The sequence below is a fragment of the Pseudochaenichthys georgianus genome, chromosome 3 (genome assembly GCF_902827115.2).
Source record: "Pseudochaenichthys georgianus chromosome 3, fPseGeo1.2, whole genome shotgun sequence".
Lineage (NCBI taxonomy): Eukaryota > Metazoa > Chordata > Actinopteri > Perciformes > Channichthyidae > Pseudochaenichthys > Pseudochaenichthys georgianus.
The window spans coordinates 17,334,774-17,359,262 of NC_047505.1; the positions used below are offsets into that span (position 1 = coordinate 17,334,774).

Consider the following 24,489-nt stretch of genomic DNA (forward strand, 5'->3'; position numbering starts at 1 on the left):
CTGTTTTAGTTCTATATGATTTTGGCCCCTACATTCCTGATCACACAAGTGTAATGTCCAACAACACAATATATGAAAATAAACATTTTGAAATCGATCTCATTATTTTCTTATAAATGTACATTTGCTTAATTCAAACGTTAAAACGAGCGTATAATTACCTTCCAATAACTAAACTAAAAGCTAGAAAACATTTCCGTGATTAAATTGAAGTATCGTTAACAGATTTTGTTTTAAATACCGGAAGTGACGTCACCGGCGCGGATTGAGGATCACGTGACGAAGCCTGCCCGCTGCAGTCAGCTGATAGAAGTCGGCAGTTGTAGACAACAAGTCTGAACTGCTCAGTCATTGTTGCGTTTCTGATTCTTCCCACTGTTACAATGAAGATGTTATTGCTGTGTGTGTTCGCGGCCTTAGCCCTGACCAACGACGCGCTTGTTCGGTAAGAAAGTAAAATAGTTCTATATCACTAGTACAAGTATTTTTAAGTCAAGGTTTATGGGATTGAATGTGAGCTAGCGTGAAACCTACAATTTCAACTCGTGTTACCTAACGTTTCACGACAGAAAATTGTCTGTTTGCACATTTTACACCTGAAATATATATAATGTAGAAGTTTGGTGTGTTAGCTTACAGATTCTGTTAGCTACTTTTTATCTCGACTGTCTCTCTGTGATCCTGTGCACAGCAGAGGACAGCGTGTGACTTCTAAACCTGTTCAGTGTTGCTTGCTGTGAACTATCACCTCTCTGTAGGCTGATCATAGAGAGGCTTCCAGAAACCAGTTCATCATACTGGTGGAGTAACCTTATATGCAATTTGAGAGTACTCGTTTGTTTTACTTAACCAGTAGCCTATATATGTTTAGCATTATTTGCAAGGGGTTTGACCCACTTTTTCTGGTGGGTACTCAGGACTAATAAGGCTGTCTTCGAGAATAGAAATGATTAGTCGATTTAAGACCATATCTCTTTGTCGACTAATCAATTAGTTGAATGAATCGCCTGATCTGTAAAACGGCGTCAGTCAGCATGTCGTTGTGTCCCTCCCTGGGCAAGACACTTCTCCCCAAATTGCTCCTGTGGGGATTGTCCACAATATTGAGTATGTAAGTCGCTTTGGATAAAAGCGTCTAATAAATGACATGTAATGTGTACTAAGAAATAATCCATGGATTAGTTTACTGGGGGGTGCTGTTCTTGAATATGAAAACACATTCAGTAGAAAACACTGTTAATAAATGTAGTAAAAACGTTTCCCTCTGAAATGTAGAAACATTGAAATGCACTTAAAACAGGAGTTTACATTAACGATGCAAAGTGAAGAATAATACACTGTTGCAGTTCTCACTGAACCAGTCAAACCTTGATCATGGAGCACAGCTAATGAACTAGTTTCCACCTTTTCCACCCGGGTGCATTGGTTGTTATGGAGCTGATGGCATGGCCCAGGTGCGATGCCAGTTACCTGTGTGTTTGTTCATTCAAAGATATCAAATCTATGCAACCGCTGAAGGCTGGATGTGACTTCCTGTTATTGAGCTTTCCCATATTTGGTTGCACATTCTGCTATTTTTAAGACATCATTTTAGGTTCTTTAAAATGTGGAGGTCTCTTAATTTTGTACAAATATTCAAACTTCGTGATTGACAGCTTGCACACAAGTCATGGCATGTGCTAAAAATAGAAAGTGTCCCCTCTGTGGTGTGACTGTCTTATACATCCTGCTTTCTTTCTTTTTTTAAACCCACATGTCAGCAATATGGTGCTTTAGTCGTTAAGAAAAAAGAGAGCTGTTTCAGTCAGACACTGAAGTTAAGTTAGCAATATGACTCCATGAAGTTTGCTCTTGGTTTCATATTTAATTTTGACTGTGCTAAAGTCACAAGTTGATGACTGGTTAAAGGAACACTGTTTCTGTGGCTGGTTTATCAGTCAACCCTACCTAGAAAACACAAAACACTTGCAGCCTAATGCCAAAATCCCCCTTCATGAAGATTTAAATGCTCAGTTTGGATTGAAAGTGTTTTGTAGAACTATTTAACATCTTCAGGTAGTTTGTTTTCCTTTTAATCTTTATTTTTGTTTTCTCTTGCTTTTGCTTTGGCACACCCTTCTTAAATTAAACTGGGTGAAGAACACTAAGAAACACAGAATACTGATCTTTCTAAATGGAAGATTTAATGTAGGACTTCTTCAGTTGTCTGAGCTATGTGTGTATTTAGTCAATTCAATGGATATTGATGCATTATGCACAGTCCTAATAATATTTTGCAACACTGTGAAGATAAGGAGGAAGTATGTAGGTCAAATCTTATCTGCGACACCACCAGTTGTGTAGGCGTTTCTACAAATGAAGTAGCCTAATGATAACTCTTAATTTCCACCACATTTAAACTTAAATGATGTTGTTCAAAGCACAGTCAACAGTCTTTAATGTTTCTTCCCATACAGAATTCCCTTAAAGAAATTCCGTTCCATCAGACGTCAGCTGACCGACTCTGGGAAGAGAGCAGAGGAGCTCCTGGCCAACCATCACTCCCTGAAGTACAACTTTGGCTTCCCCGCCAGTAATGCACCCACTCCAGAAACCCTGAAGAACTACTTGGACGTGAGCGTTTCTCTCAAAACCACTGACCTGTGGACCTTTAAGTCTTCCCTTTACCCTAATGCACTGCTCAAAAGCCAAGTGGGGGGGGCAACAAAGGTCCTGTTGTGTTGTGACGCCTCTGCCTTTTCCTCAGCTCAATAGGAAATTAGACTTTGCCTCTCCAGTCCAGTAAATCCTTTGCAAACACAGCTTTTTAAGAAAAGCTGATTCATTCTGCTGAAGACTAATATCAGCTTTTCTGTGAGAAAACTGAATGTGACGAAAGAGGAATGTTTACCACATGACCACTGACTCAGTTGTTTATCTGGAAGCCTGATAATCAGCTGACTGAACGTTTGTTTGTTTGTTTGCTCTCAGTTTTTCTTTACATATCAAACTTTTTTTGTATTTCTGGTTATTACACCCATCAACCTTTCAATACAAGAAAAGGTGAAATGTCAAAGAGCATAATATTCAAGAGATTGTCCATTTTTGATGTTTTACATAAATTAAGTATTTACGATTGTGATTATATCTAGACTGATAATATTTGTTAACAGATATCAGTTTATCTGTTGATGAATAGGTCTGCACAATATTTAATTTGGACATACTAGAAAAGCCAACAAGTCGGACTTAAACTGTCAAATTTAAATAAATAATACAGGCCTATTTTCAATCCTGCAACGCAAAATAGTAAATAAATCATTATTTATCATAACAATATTTCAATACATTTTATTTACTAAATAAATATAAAAAAGTGAGAAAACAAAGCTTTCCCTAACGCGGTGCAAACCTCGGGAACTCCTGCTGTATATCATCCAGAGTATCGAGGACACTGCTAAAATAAATTGTTTGTACATGTCAAATGTAGGCACCACAAATACAATTATCTCCATTACAGTCAGAAATGTCAAAGACCATGTCACCTAAATATAAACTAATCCAATACTATGCAAACGGCTTAATGGTATGGACAACATCTGTAGCTCGGGCAAACCAAAGCAATAACAAATCGAAGTGTAAATCAGATAAATGCGGGTTTAAAATGTATCTCAGAATAAAAGGAAGTGCTTTGAGGGTGGGATGACTTGACAAAACTCCCCCAGGCTGAATGGTTGGGCCCTTTTCAATTTCAGTCACATAAAGGGAAGTACATTTGTCGAGACATCGTGTGTTGAGTCACATTTCAAATTGTGAAACATTAAGTGATTTATTGACACGACTTGGTACTTATGACCTGTGTCCTAACACTTGAGCAGCTGACACCAACAGCTGCGAGGACTCAGCGAAGGCAACCAAACAGTTTGTCACTGTTAAAGGAGACTGGAGTCTGAACATAACATTAATTTCCCTTTATCGAATTGCTATTTGCCATTTATCAAAACATATCAAATTAACTGAAAATGACCCTAATTTGCTGATAAATGGTTCATGCAATCTCAAGATCAACATACAGCAAATCATGGTTCAACCGGCCCATTCATTCTGCCTTATTTCAAATTAAGAGCTTGCGGTATTTCTAAATAAGTGTTGGGGTTACTTTTATAAAAGAATATGCCTGAAAACTGCTGTGAAAGATCCACATTTGCTCGGGGTGACCAGGATTACATTTTCCTCATAACATTACAATTATGACATGCTCAGTTTCTCTGCTGTTGGTAGAAATGATGAGTGTTTTGTTATCTTAATCTCTATTATTGAAAACTTAAGATCAGCTCTAGGATTAAGTGTTTATTAGATTTATTTCCTGCTGGGTTTTTTTAAGTCCTTGAAAGCCCACTAAATCTCAAAAGGCTTGTTGATAATCAAATGTTTTCTTCCCCCCCCCCCCCTCCAGGCCCAGTATTACGGTGAGATCGGCCTGGGTACCCCCCCTCAGCCCTTCACTGTCGTCTTCGACACGGGTTCCTCCAACCTGTGGGTGCCCTCTATTCACTGCTCCCTCTTGGACATCGCTTGCTGTAAGTCCACCTGTCGTCATCGCAAACACAGTGCTGTAAAGTTACATTTTCTCGGTAAAATGTTGGAACTTTCAATAAAATATCTATCTTTTCTTTCTCACAGTGCTTCATCACAAATATAATTCTGGCAAGTCCAGCACATACGTGAAGAACGGCACCGCCTTCGCCATCCAGTATGGAAGCGGCAGTCTGTCGGGATACCTCAGTCAGGACACATGCACAGTAAGGTTCTCGCATCAAAGTAAACTTCAGTTTAGATTTCAGTGGAGATTTATGTGACTGACCCGTTATTTCTCTTCATTTCCTAGATCGGAGACTTGGCAATTGATAGCCAGCTTTTCGGTGAAGCCATCAAGCAGCCCGGGGTTGCCTTCATCGCGGCCAAGTTTGACGGGATCCTCGGCATGGCCTACCCCCGCATCTCTGTGGACGGGGTGGCTCCGGTCTTTGACAACATCATGAGCCAGAAGAAGGTGGAGCAGAACGTCTTCTCCTTCTACCTGAACAGGTGAGGAACTGAAGGGTTTCAGCATGTTGCCACTCTAAAATGATAGGTTCTTCTTGTTTCCACTGTCGGCACAAACCAGTCAGTTGCCTACAATCTTGTCCACTTCATAGTTGTTTGAATTTGCTTGACTGTGTGCATTTTCATTATTTTTTTCTCACAACCTGCACTGTTTGCCTGCGTGTTGCATTGGATGTTGGCCTCCTTCTGAAATACTAATGACATACGATTGGAAAAACGGGGGTTTTTATTTATTATTTGAAGCTGCCCTTTTGATGTAACTATTATGAAATCTGGGTATACTGCTGTTGAGGGTAACGACAGAAAATTGAGAAACCATCTTCCTCTGAAGAGTGTGTGTGTGTGTGTGTGTGTGTGTGTGTGTGTGTGTGTGTGTGTGTGTGTGTGTGTGTGTGTGTGTGTGTGTGTGTGTGTGTGTGTGTGTGTGTGTGTGTGTGTGTGTGTGTGTGTGTGTGTGTGTGTGTGTGTGTGTGTGTGTGTGTGTGTGTGTGTGTGTGTGTGTGTGTGTGTGTGTGTGTGTGTGTGTGTGTGTGTGTGTGTGTGTGTGTGTGTGTGACCACAAGTGTGTGTCATTGGTTAACTGTAAAATGTTCCCTGATAACTGTAGATAAAGAGGATGTGCAGATGGATCATTCTCACGAACGGGTTTCAGGGTTCGTACGGTCATTGAAAACCTGGAAAAGTCATGGAAATTCAAAATGCAAATTCCAGGCCCTGGAAAAGTTTTGGAAAAGTCATGGAAATGTAACTAAAGTTGCGTCAAATATAATTTACATTTGATCTAATCGCCGAAATAATCTGCGGTCTCGAGCTGTTATGTGCCATCATGACGCGCATGGTGTTATTTTTTAATATATGAAGCGCGAGCTGTGTGCTCGAGTCTTCCTTCCTGTCGGTTGAACTCTGCTGCTCCGGGGTGAGGGTCAGCTACATTAGCTACGGTGCGTTCGTTAACTGTGCGGAGTCACTGTGGCACAGACTGCACCGCTGGTGAACAGCTGTTAGAACAGGCCGTTCAGAGCAGAGCGGCAGAGTGTGATGTGAACTGAAATGTTTTTCTGTCGCAATATTATTTAAGGAATCGTTGAGCTAGCTAGCTAGCATACATTGTCACTATCTGCTAACGTTAGCTTTAGCCTTCGTTTTCTAATAGTTTTTTTCATAGGCTAAAAACAGAGGTGGTACAAGTATAGATATTGTCCTAGAGTAAAAGTAGAAGTACTCGGATCTTGTACTTTAGTAGAAGTACTCAGATCTTGTACTTAATAAAAGTAGAAGTACTCAGATCTTGTACATGACTAAAAGTAGAAGTACTCAGATCTTGTACTTAATAAAAGTATAGTACTCAGATATTGTACTTTAGTAAAAGTACTCAGATCTTGTACTTAATAAAAGTATAGTACTCAGATATTGTACTTTAGTAGAAGTACTCAGATCTTGTACTTAATAAAAGTAGAAGTACTCAGATCTTGTACTTGAGTAAAAGTATAGCACTCAGATCTTGTACTTGAGTAGAAGTACTCAGATCTTGTACTTAATAAAAGTATAGTAGGCTACTCAGATCTTGTACTTGAGTAAAAGTAGAAGTACTCAGATCTTGTACTTGAGTAAAAGTAGAAGTACTCAGATCTTGTACTTAATAAAAGTAGAAGTACTCAGATCTTGTACATGAGTAAAAGTAGAAGTACCAGAGTGTAGGAATACTCTGTTACAGTAAAAGTCCTGCATTCAATATGTTCCTCAAGTAAAAGTAGAAAAGTATTATCATCAAAATATAGTGAAAGTAGCGACAGTAAAAGTAGTTGTTGTGCAGATTGGTCCATTTCAGAATACTATATATGATATGTTTTATAATGATTGATCATGAAAGTGTTCTCAAAGCTGGTAAAGGTGCAGCTAGTTTGAATGACTTTGTATTCTGCAGGGTAGCTTGCGGATGTACCTCTGAACTGTAGAGGAGAAGAAGAACAAAGTAGCAAAACATTGAAATACTTAAATAAAGTACAAGTATCTCAAAATTGTACCCACGCATAGTACTTTTGAGTAGTTTATGAACTTAGTTACTTTACACCAGTGGCTATAAAGATAGAAAGACTAAGCCTTGCACAGAGGCATGACAATACATTTTCAAAATGCTCAACAGTGCTGCCAGAATTATAAACTGACTGCTACACAATTAAAATAAATGCTTTTATATATTTATATTAGATGTGACTCTTTGGCGTTTCTGTTATTATTAACACTGCTGCTTTCAGGGGGTCAGGGGTCGGGTCCTTGCCACCTTTTTCATACCTGATGACTTTGCCTCCCTGACTACAGTTGCTTTAGCGTGTAGAAGCTAGTAAGCCTACTATTTGATTTGTTTTAGATAGGCACTACATGTTTCATATGCAGACCTTATTTTCCTGTTCCATGTTCATTTTTTTTTGGTCATGGAAAATTAGGTAAAAGTCATGGAAAAGTCATTGAAAATCATTGGTGAAAAAGTGTATGAACCCTGGGGTTTATAAAATGGGAAAGTGCATTAAAAGACAAAATGTCTAGTCTTTATCACAAATAAGTGTTCCAATCTTCTGGTCAGATGTGAGTGGAATAAATATTGAAGGGAACCACGGCTGAAAATGAATGCTAATGTTGCGTCAAGTCTTCTGGATGTAGAAACAGGAAGCTGGTAACTTCACTAAATACTCTACTTTATACTGAATTAATTTAGCTGATATACATTTTATTTTAATCTTTAAATATCTTTTTATACCACTTGTTTAACAACCATAACCAGGGTTCTTACGGTCATTAAAAACCTGGAAAAGTCATGGAAATTCAAAATGCAAATTCCAGGCCCTGGAAAAGTTATGGAAAACAATATTTTTCCCAAAGTTTTGGAAAAGTCATGGAATTGTAACTAAAGTTGCATCAAATATAATTAATATTTTAGCTAATCGCCGAAATAGTAATACTATAATGATAATACATACTGTGTCGTATATTAATGAAACATAAAATGGCAATTAACTGTCGAGATATTTTGCTGCTGAGAGATTTTATTTGCTTTAGCCTGGAGAAGCTAGTAAGCCTACTATTGGATTTGTTTTAGATAGGCACAACATGTTTCATATGCAGACTTTATTTTCCTGTTCCATGTTAAAATAAACCATTTTCAGTGGTACCGCTGAGAAAGAGTAATTTGGTCATGGAAAATTAGGTAAAGGTCATGGAAAAGTCATTGAAAATCATTGGTGAAAAAGTGTATGAAGTGAACCCTGCATAACACTGACATTTTCTTTAGTTGTTATTGACACAAACAAAACGTCATTCAACTGTGTTGAGATAGCAAGCAAATGGATACTCAAACTATACCAAACCAAAATATCTGCCTGTCTTTATACTAGGTGAAATTAAACGTTTTTGTTGCCATCTCTCGTCAGGAACCCCGACACAGAACCCGGCGGAGAGCTGCTGCTGGGAGGAACCGACCCCAAATACTACACCGGGGACTTCAACTACGTCAATGTCACCCGCCAGGCCTACTGGCAAATCAGGGTGGACAGGTGAGTCCTCCAATATTCAGATTCAAAACCTAGAGATGACGATGATTGACTATACATCTTGCAACACAAGAGGAACTAATACTGAAATACTTTGTCAAAATAATTGTTACTTAATCTTCAGTCTGTTGACAGAAAATCTATAGACAACATGCTTCGTAGAGAAGAGTTCTTCTTTCTTTCTTTTTTTTTGCCCAAGGTACAGTTGAAACGGGTGCGTTTTCAGTTTTACATTTTTGGCTATTTAACAATAAATTACTAGATGAGAAGATAATTGTTGCAGCCTCAATGACATGGTCACTTTATTGCATAATTTCCAAACCATGTGGGCACCGGTCAGGCTGTGAGTGAGCTCTGATTACTGAATCATGTGTATACTGTATGTGTGTAACAGTATGGCAGTGGGTGACCAGCTGAGTCTGTGTACTGGGGGCTGCGAGGCCATCGTGGACTCCGGGACGTCTCTGATCACCGGCCCCTCTGTGGAGGTCAAGGCCCTGCAGAAGGCCATTGGGGCCTTTCCACTCATCCAGGGAGAGGTGAGGAACAGACCTAGGTGGAAGATGTACTTTTACTTGAGTAAAAGTAGCAATGCTAAATAGAAAAATGTGTGAAGAAACTTCCTGGAGTGAACTTTTAGCCTTAGACCATTAACATGCACATAAACCTAATGTGAAAGGAAAACTCCAAAAAGCATAATAACCTGTGATAATAGGTCAATGTTTAATTTTGGTTCCTATTTAGTATTATCTAATTACCCGAATCTGAAAAGTAACTAAAGCTGTCAAATATTTGTATTGAGTATAATATAAATTATTTACTTCCAAAATGTCATGAAGTAGAAATATGAAGTAGCTCAAAATTACAATAATCAGGGAAAAGTACATAGTTTTACTCGATAACATTCCACCAGTGAAAAGTCTTCATTTTGACGCTCTGAATAAGCAAACTTTTTATTTTTAAAAGATAAAATTCTAATGTTTGTATACAAATCTGGGGAAAGAATGCAGTTTGTCTTTAAAAAAATATATTTTCCACTTTTGTCTGTTTGTAAAGACAATGAATGCACTGATTGAACAGTGTAATAAACAGTGAATTCTTGTTGTTTCAGTACATGGTGAACTGCGACACGGTCCCATCGCTGCCCGTCATCAGCTTCACCGTGGGGGGCCAGGTCTACACTCTCACCGGAGAGCAGTACATCCTTAAGGTGAGGATGTTGGAATGTTTACAACCAGCAGGGGGGGGGCAGTCAGCTCCTGCTGCAACAAAACAACACTGACTGTGTGTTGCGTCATGATAAACTAAACAAATGCCGCTTTGTTTCACTTGGCAAAGGAGGAGGCTGGTTTGTTGTCCGAGCAGTGGTTGCACACATTTGTCATCAACACATTCTCACATGTATTTTGTATTATGTCTTCATCTTTAACTGTATTATTTCCTTGTAATTGTCCAGGTAACTCAGGCTGGAAAGACGATGTGTCTGAGCGGCTTCATGGGTCTGGACATCCCCGCCCCCGCCGGACCGCTGTGGATTCTGGGAGATGTTTTCATGGGGCAGTACTACACAGTGTTTGATCGAGACGCTAACAGAGTGGGCTTTGCCAAGGCCAAGTAAACGCATCCCGTGCTAGAGCAACACGTTTTTTTTTAATTCTGAGTTTTGTGAGACGAAAATCTTATCTGCACGCTCTTTCCGTTGCTTTGGATCCAAACCGTGTATAGCAATAGATTTTGCCTAGAGTCTAAATGCACTGATCCGAAATAATTTGTACGATTTTCAGTGTGATACGGATTGGAGGTTTGATATGACTCGTGTACATAATCAGGGATCAGTTGACTGTAATGGTATTTACCTTTTTAAACATTAAAGTTATCTAATTTTTTTTTTATTTTTTATTTTAAATCAGGGATTTGTTTTTCAAAAAGAACAATTTTAATTTGCATTTAAGGAGGAACTTGTTCCTCTACTACTGACTTTGAGTCTGAATAAACATTTTTAAAAGAAGCATCGTGTGAAAATGAAGAATAGTCCACCAGTTTTACATTTCACCTCGAGAAGATTATCTAACTCGCAAACACAATTAAGGTTTTAGGAATGATTTGCTAATCTGCTCAAAGAGTTAACAACGCATCATGTTTGATACCGCAACCTTTTTATTAGCAATTTGTAGTTGGTATATGTTTCTAGTCAGAATGCTATGCTAAACTAACTGCTTGCTAGCTTTAGCGCCATACTGAAAGTACAGATATAAAGGTTTTATGAATTCTCATATCTAACTCTCAGCATAAATGCAAAATATGTACAAGAAAAAAATATTAACTTTCAAGGCAGTCATCTTTCAAACTTTATTATTCCCTCACCACTTTGATGTACAAAATGACAACAATAGATTTATCCATAAAGGTAGTTATTTTACCTAACATGCTCAATATAAATACAATTCACATGAAACACAATCCCTCAGCAGTTTAGTACGAGTAGATACATTTTATCTTCACATATTTTTCAATATAAAATCCAGTTTAGTAAAGCCTGTACAAGAGCCTGAAAACATCATCACAGAACCTGACCTGAAAAAACAATTAACACACAAATAAAATAACCACAAGGGAGTGTCAACTATCTGCATTAATTCAAAAATCCCAAATACTTCCTCAAATGAATGCAAACACTGCAATAACCCGACCATTACCACTTTCTAATAAGGCATCCATTATAACTGTGATTATAAAGGGTTAATTCAGTTACTAATGTAAAGTAGATCACTTAGTGAGTCATCACTTGCCCTAAGCTTGCCTATGAACCATTTAATCCATATTATACTTGTATATATTTAATTTGTAAAGTATTATATTAAGAATTTGAGGATGTTGAACAATTTCTTCAAAACAAAGAGTTTTGAGTTCAATGATAACTACAGCACGTAAAAGAAAAAAGTGTTAGTGGATACAACAATTATAAAGCTCACAAAACAGGCCAAGAACAACCATTTGTTTTAAGCCTAAACGTCAAATGTGCTACATTTCCCATCTTACAAAAAAGCAACTCTTATAATTGTTATTAAAGTTTAAAGGTCACCCATTATGCAAAATCTACTTTTTGCATTTCCTTTATACATAAATGTGTCCCCTCTGTGTTAAGAGATTTGGAAAGTTTCAGGAAAAAAGATTCCTTTTCTTTTTGTCCTGATCTATCTATATAAAAACCTGTTGACCAGCTGATCAGATTGTGGCCACTTTGTGATATCACAATGTTTTTTTGGGCTGTGTAACCATTAGCCAATAACCAACCAAGGTAACCATTTTGTTTTTTCAAACCAATCATCTCTCAGAGGGGCGTGGCCAGCGGCGGCTCTTTAGCATTTAAAGCTACAGACACAGAGGGTGTTTCTCAATGTCGAGGAAGGATGCTCCAGAGCCACTATTTCAAGGATGCTACTTCATGGAGTCCCGCCGAAAAGGACTGTTCCAATGTCCAGGATGCTTGGAATTCTGCCGAGGCCGGCGTCCTTCGCTGCGGGAAATTTCGAGGCTGCACATGTGCATCCTCCGTGGTCCCACAATGCTTTGCGCACGGACCAATTTCCAAATCTTTGGCGGAAATCACGCTCCATTTAAGGCGGGGCCTCGCATATGACGCACACCTGTTAGCCTGTTCCACCATTCTTCGTTTTCCGAGGCTAGGAAGCAAGGCCGGATTAACCATATGGGCAACCTGGGCAAGTGCCCAGGGGCCCTTGAGCAAAGAGGGCCCTCAGTGACAAGATTTTAAAAAAAAAAAATTTATTATTTTTTTTTTTTTTTCGGGCACAACCTCACTCATCATAGATTGTTTTAAATGACACTCACTCTTCGCTATAAATAACACAGCTTTTCTATAGGGTCAAATTAATATATTTTCTAAACGGTCTCTGTACTGCAGGTCTCACTATTTATGCGCTCAACTTTATTACTACGCGGCGGCGGTGTATAGCCGACTCACAGCCCCACCCTCACTCATGTCACATTTTGTCACGTGAGCAGAAAAAATGGATGGTGCCGGTAGCCAAACGCCCAGCGGGGCTGCGAAAAGAAAGAAAAAGAAGAGAGCGGCGGCTGCATTAAAAAAAATTCCAACAATAAATTGCTTTTTCAATAAAGCAAAAAGTGACGAAATAGGCCAGCAACAACCACAAGGAACAGTGGCGGCGGTCATGGAGGATGTTGTTGAGCTAGCGAGCAATGTTAGCCTTGAACCTAGCATGCTAACGCAGCAGCGGGTAGAAGAGGAGGAAAAAGATGAAGACGAGCCTGACGAGGACGTCACAGAGCAGGGTGAAGGTTCGAGTTCATCGGAAGTTCCCTGTGTCTCTCAGGACCCCGCTTTTGACAAATAGGTGTGCGATTTGACATGCCAGATTGACTGAACATTTTAAATATTGGTCATGTTGGTGGGATTGGGTAGGCGTGGTGTTACTTGTTGGTACTTGGGTTGGGGGGGGGCCCATGAGCGCTCAGTGCCCAGGGGCCCCTGGAGGTACTAATCCGGCCTTGCTAGGAAGGATTCTTGCCTCACTTCTGAAGGACCTGACTCGGAGGGACATGTCCTACCAAGGAAGCTTCCTCGACATTGAGAAACACCCACAATCAGATCTTTTGAAACAGGGCTGAAACAGAGAGGTATGAGGCATGATACAATGATCTGTTTGTTATTTCGAACCAAACACTTCAGAGACATGTTTTATTTGAAACCTATAATATATTGTTGAAAAAGAGTAGGATAGGTGACCTTTAAAGATCTCCTATCATGCTATTTTTAGGCATATATTATGGGTCTCAGATATATACAAATATATAAAAAACATGTTTATGATGTGTTTAGCTCAAAATACCAAACAGATCATGCATTTTAGACATCCCTCTCATATCCCTCTGTTTCAGCCCTGTTACTAAAGTGCTGAGTCAGTAGCTGCTGGCCCCGCCCCCTTTGGAGCACGGCAAGGCAAGCAGTGAGGTCTTCTTTCTGCCTGCAGATACAGCTAAATGCTGCTGTGATTAAACGCCATATCATGTTCCAAACCACTTCAAGGATTATTTCTGAAACAGTATGGAGCTCAAATGCTTTTTCTCTTGCGGGTTTACCACAAGGTGAGTTCCTTTTTTTATTTCCTGCTTTTTTACACATACTCTCCAGTAGCCTACAGGTTAGCCCTGAGTGTTAGCGATGCTTGCTAATGTAAACAAAGACCATATTACGTCCAAAACACATAGCACATTGTTTCTGATAGTGACGTTTCTAGTGGGTGTAAAGCCAGCCTACATTTCCGATAATACATCATATCGGCAGCAAATGTGGATCAGCTGCGTTGTACCCCCGTTTTTAGAGATGTGGGTACAGAGGAAAAGAGAGAGGGTTTTATTTTCTGACACTTGGTGAGATCCCTGATACACCGGGGACACATTTATGTAAAAAAGACATCAAAACGTGCATTTTGCACGATAAGAGACCTTTAAGTCATTCAAAGCACGTAAAGACTTCAAAATTGGCTTAAAACAATTGTGATGTAAACATACTGTATGAAGAGGAAACAGTTATTGGATTAATTGAGAAATAAATCCTCAGATTATTTGACAATTAAAAGTTAGTTGCTGCCCTTTTAGGAATTTATAAATGTTTTTGAAATAAATGGTGCCTTATTAGAAAGTAATCTTACTTATCCATTTACAACATTTACCTTTTAATACAACTTGGATCTTGTTTTAGTAACTTTGGCCACCGTTTTTACATAATACTACATAATAAGAACATTGTACTCACCAAATACCTGCAGAGATCTGGGAACAGACTGTTTGTAGCAATGATGCTTTAATTTTAGCCAAGACTATGAGAATAACACCAGAGATGTGTGAATCTAGACTGAACCTTTAAAAGGAGAAGTCATCTTTATGAGTATTGATCTCATAGTGTATTTTGCAATATTGTATACAGACGGGTGGTGTATACTATGATACTCACGGTGGAAAATAATAAATACTTTTTGGATACTTGCATGTATTCTTGGGGTTTTCTGTTATCCAGAGATGTTGGAAGTGTCATGCTGGACTCCTGAGTCCTCCCTGCTGCTGTCTCCAAAAAGTGACACCAACAACAACCAGCTGAGTTTCATCCTCCGTCTGGAGTTTGACCTCTGACCTCTGACCTCTGCTGTCAGCCCTCCTTCTCCTCGCCTCCCTTCTCTTTACCGCGGTTCTTCTCCTCATCGGGCTCTGCGCTCTCGCTCTCCTTCTCCCCCTCAGCCTCTCTCAGCGGGGCAGCCGGATCTCTGACCACCCCCTCCATATACAGCTCCTCCTCCGTCTCCTCCTCCACCCGGCCCACAGTGTCTGGGATAATCTCCACCTCGATGTCGGAGGAGTCCTCGCTCTGCTTGAACCACACGGTCTTCTGGCCCTCCTTCCTCCTCTGCTTGTTAGCCATGGACCTCATGCCATACTCGTCCCCGTCTTCCCTTCCCTTCTTGGACGTCCTCACCGAGGGGCTCCCCTTGGGGAGGTGGTTGCTGCAGACGCCACAGGAGGAGCAGTTGCGGTTCCGTCCCTCCATGACCCGGCCTCGAGCCTGGGGGAAGGTGCTCCGTCTGGGGACCACGTGGTTGGAGCGCTTGCCCCCCCCGCGGCTGGCGTCGCCCTCGGTCTGGAAGCCGTCATTGGTGTACTGCAGGGAGTCCCTGTGGCCGGAGTGCTGATCCGACTTCAGGCAGGGGCCCAGGCACTGCAGGCAGGAGAGAGGCCCCTCATTAAAACAGCAGGTAATGAAGCATGGAGGATATTCAGGCATGTGCACTGCTACAGATGCCAGCGTATGTTCATATTTTATGTTTTAACACGGCCCTTCTGTGGATTTCAGCTAATAAATATTCATCAAAGGCACACAGGAGGACAAAGGCAGGATTAAACAGCTGAGTCCACGACTGAAAAACCATCACAGAGTGGAGGTGCCACTGAGAACAAAGGCTTCCACACTGTTTGAAAGTGGCCAAAACAAATTGATAGTTTCAAAGAAAAATAATATTTGTATTATAGAATCTACTGTCAATGTTTCTCTGAAAAGTCATTTGAAGAATAACGAATGTAAGGACAATGCAATTACAGTTTCTTCCACTTAAAAATAAACCTTCTTCTTTCTGTTATCGCAGCAATCTTTGATTACATTTTATTTGTATTTAACATGTATCTATCCAGGAGGTTATGAGACAGAGCATTATAGACAGAGCAATGCTAAGTTTTCCCGTGCTTATTGTTTTTATGCTCAGCTAAGCTAAGCTCCACAAAAGGTCTGTGTCTAAATACTTCCTTGGTAAAACAATATTTAAGTCACTTATGTGGAGTAATGAAACAAAAAAGAGCATTTTGAACTGACTTTGTAAATAAACATTGACAATAGCCTGTAAAATAAAATGTTGTTTATAATTCTTAACATAGACATAAGAGAGTAGTATTATGCATCAGTTTTCCATTGAAATGGGAACACTGGGTCAACAAGAACTTGTACAAAATAAATAAAGGGCCTAAATACACAACAAATCAATACAATATCCAGTAAAACATGCTTTAAAAACATTTTAGATGCTCAAAAAACGATGTGACTGACCTCACATATTTTGTCCATGCTGCCGTTTCCCTTCCACAAGCGGGAAATCAGGAAGCCAATCACGATGAGGCAGAGAACCAGCAGAGCCGCCATCACCAGACCCAGCAGTGCCATGTCGCCTGGACGGTAGCCGACGTTAGAGGGGGACGGGATGGCCACCGCTGAGAAGGGAGAGGGAAGTAAAAATAAGCCTCAGAAAACTGTTACAGTAGGAAATGGTCTTGTGTTTAGGGGTTGCAACAGGATGCTGGGGAGCTTAATTCCAGATAATTCTAGCACAACAACTTGTGTACATGGTGTTAAATATTTTAATTTTGTTTAAATAGTACAGCATCATATTATCTCTAAATAAACACTTTTGTTGTCCAGGTTTACTAGTACTATGAATGTTAATTCCTCAGTCAGTATGATAGAGAATAACAGGGATGGTCTAACCTGGAATGACCTGAACAGAGAGGGCAGCTGATCCAAACTCCCCTGTCGCCGAGTCCACAGCTCTGAGCTGCATTCAGAAAAAAATCATTTCAAAGTAAAAAAAAAGTGCCAGTAGATGGAGACGGAAATATTTAATTGTACTTTTTTTTTTTTTTAATTGGCACATCCGTCACCTGAAGTGCAAAAGACTCCGTCTTCACGACTCTCTTCAAAATAACAAACCCGTCGGTGGTGACGTTGACGTAGCTGCTGTACTGAACCTCATACTTCACATCAGGATTTGTACCCTGAGACAGACATACACACACACACACACACACACGGAAAATGTTTTAGGTTTTTTCATATTCTATGTGAAAGCTGACTTTTTGAACACAGACACACAGCCCTAATCTTCTGGAAGTTAACCACTAACTTGTGAATTATTATAATTGGGGAAACAAGTTAGGAAAACACATCTGAAACTGGTACTGAAAGAAACTGAGAGACAGTATACTTAATTTAATGTGATGTCCTGATGATTCTTTAAAATAATTGCGCGCTGTACAATGAACCTCTTATGATACAAATGCTCATTTGATGCAATATTAATACAGACATATTATTAGGAGCAGGGTTAGGAGACTTAGTTCTGGCTAAACTCACTGCAGAATAAATCCTGTCAAACTGTTTTGGGGGCAAAGGTATCTGCAAAACATCAGCTTGATAGATAGACTAGTTCACTCACAGCGGCGAAGTCCTCGTCCCGCGCCCGGACCCTGAAGGGCCGGTTGGTGCTCCGGTCTCTGAGGATCATGCTCTCGGGAACAGAGTTGCTGTAGATAAAGCCTTCATATCGTTCCTTCTCAAAGCGAGGAGGGTTCCTGCTTTTCTTCATCACTTCGATGGTCACCTGCGTCACAGCAAACTGATCCCTGTTTGTCACCTGAGACGCCTGAAGGGCCAGGAATGGACGATACGTGAGTTACATTCAGTTATTTTCCATTCAAAATCACTACAGAATAACAGGCCAGAATGTATTTGTTTTGTTGGTACCAGAACAGTAAGAGTTATTGGGCCGACAATGTCAGCAGCTTTAGCCATGGAGATGTTTCCTGTGTCCTCATCGATCTGGAAAATGTTCCCCTCATTTCCTGGTAATGAAAGAAAACACTATGAGCAACAAAAATGCAATGAATCATTTCAAAGAAAGTCATATTTAAAGCAGGTCCTTCTATAAAGTAACTAATGACTGTACATAAAGTGTTTATGAAGTGTCCAGTTTATTATGGTACACATAGTTAAAACCAATGCAGTCTTAAAAGTCCCCTATTATGTCTCTGAAGTGTTTGGCTCTAAATACCAAACAGATCATGCATTGTATCATCCCATAATCCCCTCTGTTTCAGCCCAGTTTCAAAAGTGCTGATTCTGTGTCTCTAGCTTTAAATGCTAATGAGCTGCTGCTGGCCACGCCCTCTGTGAGATGATTGGTTTGTAAAAAACCAATGATGCTCTAGGAGGAGATTCGAGTGATAAGGTGGGGGGGGGGGGGTTGCCAGGTTTTTATATAGATGAATCAGGACAAAAAGAGAGGGACTCTTTCTTCCTGAAACTTTCAGAATCTCTTCAATCTGTGACAATCTCTCTCTCAGAGGAAACACATGTTTATGTATAAAGTACATGAAAAAGTGAATTGTGCATAAAAAGTGACCTTTAAATAACAACCCTGCAACCCTGACAGTAATTTTATTTTAAACCAGTGAGGAAAACACAAAATAATATTTGTCAGCTAATTGAGAACATGTGATTTCATTACCTTTTAAGATCTTTTCTTTTTCTTTTTTCAAAGATGGTTCTTGATTATTAAAGGAAGCTAATTATCATAACAAATAACGAAAAGAGACTTGCAGGGGGGGTGAATGTGCTGTCACATAATATTAACTGAGAACATCACCACTGTAGGCATCAAGAAATAAAGTTGTTTCTGTTCAAACCTCGGAGGATCCTGTAGCTGATCACCTCGCTCCGGTTCTTGTCTCCGTCCTTAGCGAACACCGGACCCGGCTCCAGTACCAACGGCCCGTCCTGCGGGTTAAAACCATCACACCATTATTCTGCTGCACACATTTGAAATCATTCAAACCAAGGCTTTATGTCTCACAGGGGGACCTGGATGAGTTAAACATCTGATGAAACGCATGTCGTCTCGGGGAAAGTTCTCGATAAAGTTTCTAGACAGTTTTCAGCACCTCTCTTCACTTTCTGAGCAGTGTGAGAAATAACTCTCCTTTGCATAATACTATATTTAAACCCATCAACATTAGACACTGACACATGTTACATTCACGGAAACTAATGAGGGGGTATATTTCATTATCACAGAGGTCTAACCTGATGGTGCATTCAGGTGATCCTGGTCCTGTTAAATTAACATAAAGTCAATGAAAAGATATTGGATATTTTTGAGACTCTTCGACCACAACCTAAAAGTCTACAGTTGCAGTATGTCCACCATGTAACCTTAGCATGTTAGCATAGTACACGTGAGGCTGTTGTAATTGCCATTAGTTCTGCAGGTATTTGGTCATAAACAAGTCTTGGACGATTCAAATGTTGACCTGATGATGGAGCTAGATGTTGGACATTAATGAGACATATTAATTGCACCTGCATGTGTTTGGGTAAACGCTGTGAGGGGATGTTTTATCATTCTTATTAAATAAAAGGAAAAAGCAGCTGCTCACCTCCTTCTCGGTGAGGTTGACTTTGCCCCTGTAGCCGGTGCTCACACACAGTTTGGCGATTCCCAAGTTGGTCCTCAAACATGGCTGAAACCATGGCGGCCGGTTATCCACGTCCTTCACCTGCACCGTGATGGTGGCCACCGACGTGAAGAAGGGCTCGTTGGAGGCCGAGCCGTTGAGCGTGTCCTGGGAAATTATGATTTATACTCGCAGGTCAAAGGTCACAGAGAAGCAGATACATCTGGATGTTGTTGTAATAAATGATGACTACCTGCACGTGTAAAACCAGAGGAATCTTCTGCACAACATCGTAGTCCAGGATGCTTTTAATAATTATCTTTGGAGTGTTGATGTTTTCCAGTCGGAAATATTTATCCTGGTTTAACGAGCAGAGGGACAAGAAATATGTCATATCTAAATATATATCACATACAACTACATTTAGCATCTCTCTGTACAAAATGCTTTACATGACAACAATTATTTGAAAAGATAAAAACATTTTTTTAATTAGATACATCCGTGCTTATTAAAATGCAGAACATGAAATAGAATAAACAAGGTAAAATATGTTTTTATAGATAGATCATAGATAATGATTGTCTCCGCATAAAAAACATGCATAACTCAAGAGAGTGGTTCCCAATATTTGTTGGTTTAAAATGAATTAAAACCTCATTAAATTGAGTAAGTAAATAAATATTATTATATTTGAAGTAAAATAGTTAATTTTACAAATATGTTTTCACTTTTGTAACTATCTATATTATGAAACGTTTTATTCAGGGGTTTGTTGGTATATCACTTACAGCCTGTAGTATCTGCTTTGCATTGCCTGCTTTCGATAGACACATATACATACAGCACATACTGTTTCATATTTCCTCGGCATCTCGCGGTTCTCTTAAATAATCCAGTATCAGCCCCTCATGACATTAAATGCGTTCTTACTGTTGCAGGCTCTAAGCGATAGTACAGCGGCTCTGAATCCACATCTGAGGCTTCTATCAGTCCCAAACTGGAGTTGACTGCAGTGAGCTGCAAGAGACACAACTCAGTCAACACAGCGTGTAAGAAACCTGAAACACACACCCTTGTGTAAAACACCAGCACCACTCACCTCATTCACCTCCAGCACGTAATGGCTTTGTGCAAAGTTTGGAGGGTTATCGTTCACGTTTTCAACTAAAACCTCAACAGGCTCGTTCACCTTTAAAGAGAAGAAGCTCAGTTTACAATCAGAAACACTAACAGAGTTCTTCACCTTCTTACTGCTGTTTAAAAGCAATCTTCTTGGTTCACTAGTTTAGTATTGGCTCCTTTGTCGTTCTATTGTGTTTGTTTTACTCACAGATATGGACTCTTCTCTGCTGCACTGCACCCACACCGTCAGAGTTAAACTATCCAACGACTGACACAAACACACAGCAGTTATACAGAGCTTTAACGAACAATACATTATTATAAACACCAGTACTGAAGATAATTGAGTTGCCATAATTAAGTAAATATATGTTCAAGGACTCTACCCAAACAGGACATACTGTATTCTGCTGATTTCCAGTTTTATATGTGTATGTTGTGTCTCAAAAAGGTCTTTATTTGTCTCATACTGCCTGTGCTGCAGCACCTCTTTTCACCCTCTGTCTGAAACCAGAGCCCAGCCTGCTCTGGTTGTAGGCCAGCTACATGTACATGTACTTAAGGAATGGGAAAACCCCAAAAAGCATAATAAGGTCTCTTAAAAGTCAATATATGACTAAATATGCATTTTTGGTTGAATTTGATTCTGTTGCATTTTAACGTTGCAATCTGAATTTTGTTTTCCTTTTTGCAAAATAGAACAGTAGTGACTATACAGGTGGTGCAACAATTAAAAAAGGGGGAAGAAATACTTAGGTGACCTACAGAACTTAACATAATACATTACCAACAAACAAGAGTAAAATAAAAGTCAGAATAATTCAATTATTATATCATTATATATATATCTAATAATATTGTTTTGACATCTTTAAGAACAACAATTTAAAAACAAATGTAAAGGATCCTTATGGAGATGTGTGCTGACTATAAGGGCTAGGATCCCATGTTTTAAACTCTCACCTCATAGTCCAGGCCTTTCTTCACCATCAGAGCGTTTCCTTTCAGGTAGAACAGATCTTCAGGGTTCACAGTGAGGGTCAGCTCCACATCATTACTGGAGTCGATCTTAACCACCTCAACGTCGAGCGTGCTGTTCTCAGGGACTGTCACAGGGCCCGGAGGAACCGTGCACACTGAGAGGTGAGAGGCATCAGATACATCAGAGTGGAGAGAATAGAGTGGAGGTCAACACAAGGCCTGCAGCATTAAGAGGGAGCATTAGAAGAATTGTATCCAAACGTGGAATGGAAATGTGTTGGGAAAGCAGGGTTATTGTGAATGAGGAGATACATATCTACATTACATAGAGGTTTAATTATTGTTTGTTTAGTTAGTTTACTTATTTTCCCTTTAAAACATTGTAATGTTTGAATATAAATGTTGAGGTTTGGGCTGTTGGTCGGACATAAACACTGCAAACGTTACATTTTGGGCTCTGTCTGTGACAGCATTTCTCCCTATTTTAACTACTTTAAAAATCAAACAATCCATCCAATCTAAATGGCAACAAAATAAATCCATAATGTAAAAGAATCATCGGTTAAAGGTGGGGTAGGTAATTTTGGAGGAACCAGCTCGAGTGCGCTAAAATTTGAAAATACACAGATGGAAAACATCTGCCACTTCCTTACAGAGCCCCTCCTCCAACACACACTAACGCGCACATGACCAATGAGGGCATGGGATAAGTTTGTGCACAGATGGAAGGCTGACAGGCAGGCAAGCCATCCAGTTATTTTAGCCGGGCGGCTAAAATGATTGGTCGTGCTTTTTACAATACTACGGCTTCCACAGATGACATTTTGTTATGTATTTTTTGTCAAAGCACTTCAGATATTCATTGCTATCGGGATGTTAAGAGCATTCCATGAAATATAACAAAAAGTGTATCTCGAGCCGGTTTCTCAAACTTACCTACCCCACCTTTAATAGTTGAAATTGAGCTCCAAGCTATCCAAGCTCCTCTACTTTTAAAACACCAGGACCAAAATGTGCTAATGGCCTCCTGTTATTATCACCTGACTCCCCCAGATGCAAACCAGTACTTATATAATCAAGTAAAATGACCTGGCCCACTAGTATCTCTGTGTGAATTAGTTGGCTGTTTGAATAAACACATTTTAATCCAGGAATCTGCTCAATCTGAGCCCAATGAAAAAATGTATTCGGACAAAGGGCCCCTCCACAAATAAGGGCCACAACTTCAGGCTGCCTTCCTCAACATTGTACTATGTTGGGGGAAAGTAAAAAGATTGAATTGAACTAACTTCATCTTGGAGAATATATAATATAAAGAAATATCAGCTGTGAATACGAAGCACAAGCAGACTGTTAGCTTAGCTTAGCATAAAGGCTGGAAACATAGGGGAACAGCTCGTCTACTTCTGAGAACCAGCCTACCTCCACCATTTAAGCTCAATAATGAACATGTTGTGAGTTTAAACTGCACCAAACCTTAATTCAAACAAAAATCCAAATCAAATATTCAGGTTGTTATTTTTTTCTCTGATATGTCACATGTATTCTTATAGGATATGCTTTTTAGTGTTTTTTCATGCTGCACTGAAATCAAAATCCCATGACTGGTTATGTGGATTAAATATATAGAACCCATTAAAACAAGGGGACTCTGGGTCAGGAACCCTTCTATGGGCTATGCAATCTAAGAGCCCAATCTTCTTTCTGATCCAAAGGGAGCACTATACAATAAAAGCACAAGGGTTACATAGTGATGTCACTATGTTACAGAAGTAAACAACGTAGTCAAATGTGGGGGGTTGTGGGAAAGGAACTCCCTCTGGAGGGAACTTTGGGATTTTAGCCTTTGCAGACCATTTACATGCACAAAAACCTATATAACGCACTACAGGAAAGGTAAACCCCTAAAGAAACTTCATAAGGCCCTCTTAATCAGTTGTCATGGTGTACTAAGATGTACTGCAGATCCAAAGGGATCAAAAAGAAGAGAAGTATTTCAGTCTGTTTTTCCCTGGCTTAAGAGTGTTTTGACCTGTCAGGCCTCCAAAGGTCCTTCAGAAAAACGGTTAATTCACTCTTTTCATGAGGGATAATACACCCCCTGGCTACCACTGCTTTAAAGGCGGAGAAATTGAAAGCATCAACATGACTCTCAGCAGCCTCATCAACATCGCCTCCTGCCCTCCACGGGCCGATGACTCCCTCCAGAGAAATCAGAGTTCTACTCACGTCTCTCCGCCGGACAAAGTGCACAAAAGCAGAGGGCCACGACGCATCCGAGGAGAACGTTCACAGGTTGGCTCTTCCATTTCAGTTCCATGTCCTGATTTCAGAGGCAGCAACAAATGAAGTCCCGGAGGAGGATGAGGAGCCCGTGGTACCAGCTGGTACTCGTCCACATAATGCCCCGTCTGTGCTGCCCGGCCAGTGGGAGTCGACTACAGTTGCAATGTTTGTGACTTCATCTTACGGGCACATATTGCATTAAGCGCCTGCCAGCAGAGGACTCGCAGCCTCCTACTAAAATACTTGCATCTGTTTTAGAAGGACGGGTCATTCTTTATTGGTGGCACCAATGCATTCTGGGAGGGATCCAGAAGAGGAATGTTTGCAGCTGAAAACATTTCCTCACATGGCTAACTCTTAAGGTTAGAGAGACCTGTTTTAAGTGGCACATACTGTACACATAGAAACATACAGGCCTACATATAACATATACACAAGAACATTTATTAAAGTGCTGTATAGCCTCAATGAAAAGTATTGTTTAACTTGAGACGTTATGCACTTTTATACTTATCTGCAGTACATCTTAGCGAGAAATGAACTTTTCACACCATGACAACTGATTAGGAGGGCCTTACGGCATGTTTGTAGGGGTCTACCTTTCATGTAGTGCGTTATATTGGCTGTTGTGCATGCAAAGGCTAAAATCCCAAAG

At 40.0% G+C, this 24,489-nt stretch overlaps 2 protein-coding genes and 1 long non-coding RNA gene across 3 annotated transcripts; 2 read left to right on the forward strand and 1 right to left on the reverse strand.

Moving 5' to 3' along the window:
• The first annotated feature begins 288 nt into the window (after positions 1–288).
• ctsd (cathepsin D) lies at positions 289–10,638 on the forward strand. The gene is made up of 9 exons (XM_034105878.1): positions 289–445; positions 2,457–2,613; positions 4,436–4,559; positions 4,663–4,781; positions 4,868–5,067; positions 8,511–8,633; positions 9,025–9,169; positions 9,742–9,840; positions 10,087–10,638. Exons 1-9 carry the CDS (start codon positions 384–386, stop codon positions 10,246–10,248), a joined length of 1,191 nt encoding a protein of 396 aa, XP_033961769.1. The 5' UTR covers positions 289–383; the 3' UTR covers positions 10,249–10,638.
• Positions 10,334–24,000, reverse strand: cdhr5a (cadherin-related family member 5a). The gene is made up of 14 exons (XM_034103101.2): positions 23,778–24,000; positions 21,531–21,703; positions 20,776–20,835; positions 20,545–20,634; positions 20,376–20,462; positions 19,696–19,800; positions 19,425–19,610; positions 18,675–18,765; positions 17,734–17,831; positions 17,426–17,632; positions 16,872–16,985; positions 16,699–16,765; positions 16,264–16,424; positions 10,334–15,384 (listed from the first exon to the last, which is right to left on the reverse strand). The coding sequence occupies exons 1-14, from the start codon at positions 23,866–23,868 to the stop codon at positions 14,821–14,823; spliced, it is 2,094 nt and encodes a 697-aa protein (XP_033958992.1). The 5' UTR covers positions 23,869–24,000; the 3' UTR covers positions 10,334–14,820.
• LOC117461290 (uncharacterized) lies at positions 15,294–15,802 on the forward strand. The gene is made up of 2 exons (XR_004553682.2): positions 15,294–15,421; positions 15,520–15,802. It is a non-coding gene; the product is annotated as an uncharacterized lncRNA (long non-coding RNA).
• Positions 24,001–24,489: the final 489 nt, after the last annotated feature.

Coding starts and splice junctions, on each gene's coding strand:
- ctsd (XM_034105878.1), top strand. CDS start 384: ATGAAGATGTTATTGCTGTGTGTGTTCGCGGCCTTAGCCCTGACCAAC. Junction 446..2,456: donor ACCAACGACGCGCTTGTTCG/GTAAGAAAGTAA, acceptor CTTCCCATACAG/AATTCCCTTAAAGAAATTCC. Junction 9,841..10,086: donor GAGAGCAGTACATCCTTAAG/GTGAGGATGTTG, acceptor GTAATTGTCCAG/GTAACTCAGGCTGGAAAGAC.
- cdhr5a (XM_034103101.2), bottom strand. CDS start 23,868: ATGGAACTGAAATGGAAGAGCCAACCTGTGAACGTTCTCCTCGGATGC. Junction 20,635..20,775: donor GCAGAGAAGAGTCCATATCT/GTGAGTAAAACA, acceptor TTCTCTTTAAAG/GTGAACGAGCCTGTTGAGGT. Junction 17,832..18,674: donor CAGCTACAGGATCCTCCGAG/GTTTGAACAGAA, acceptor TTTCATTACCAG/GAAATGAGGGGAACATTTTC.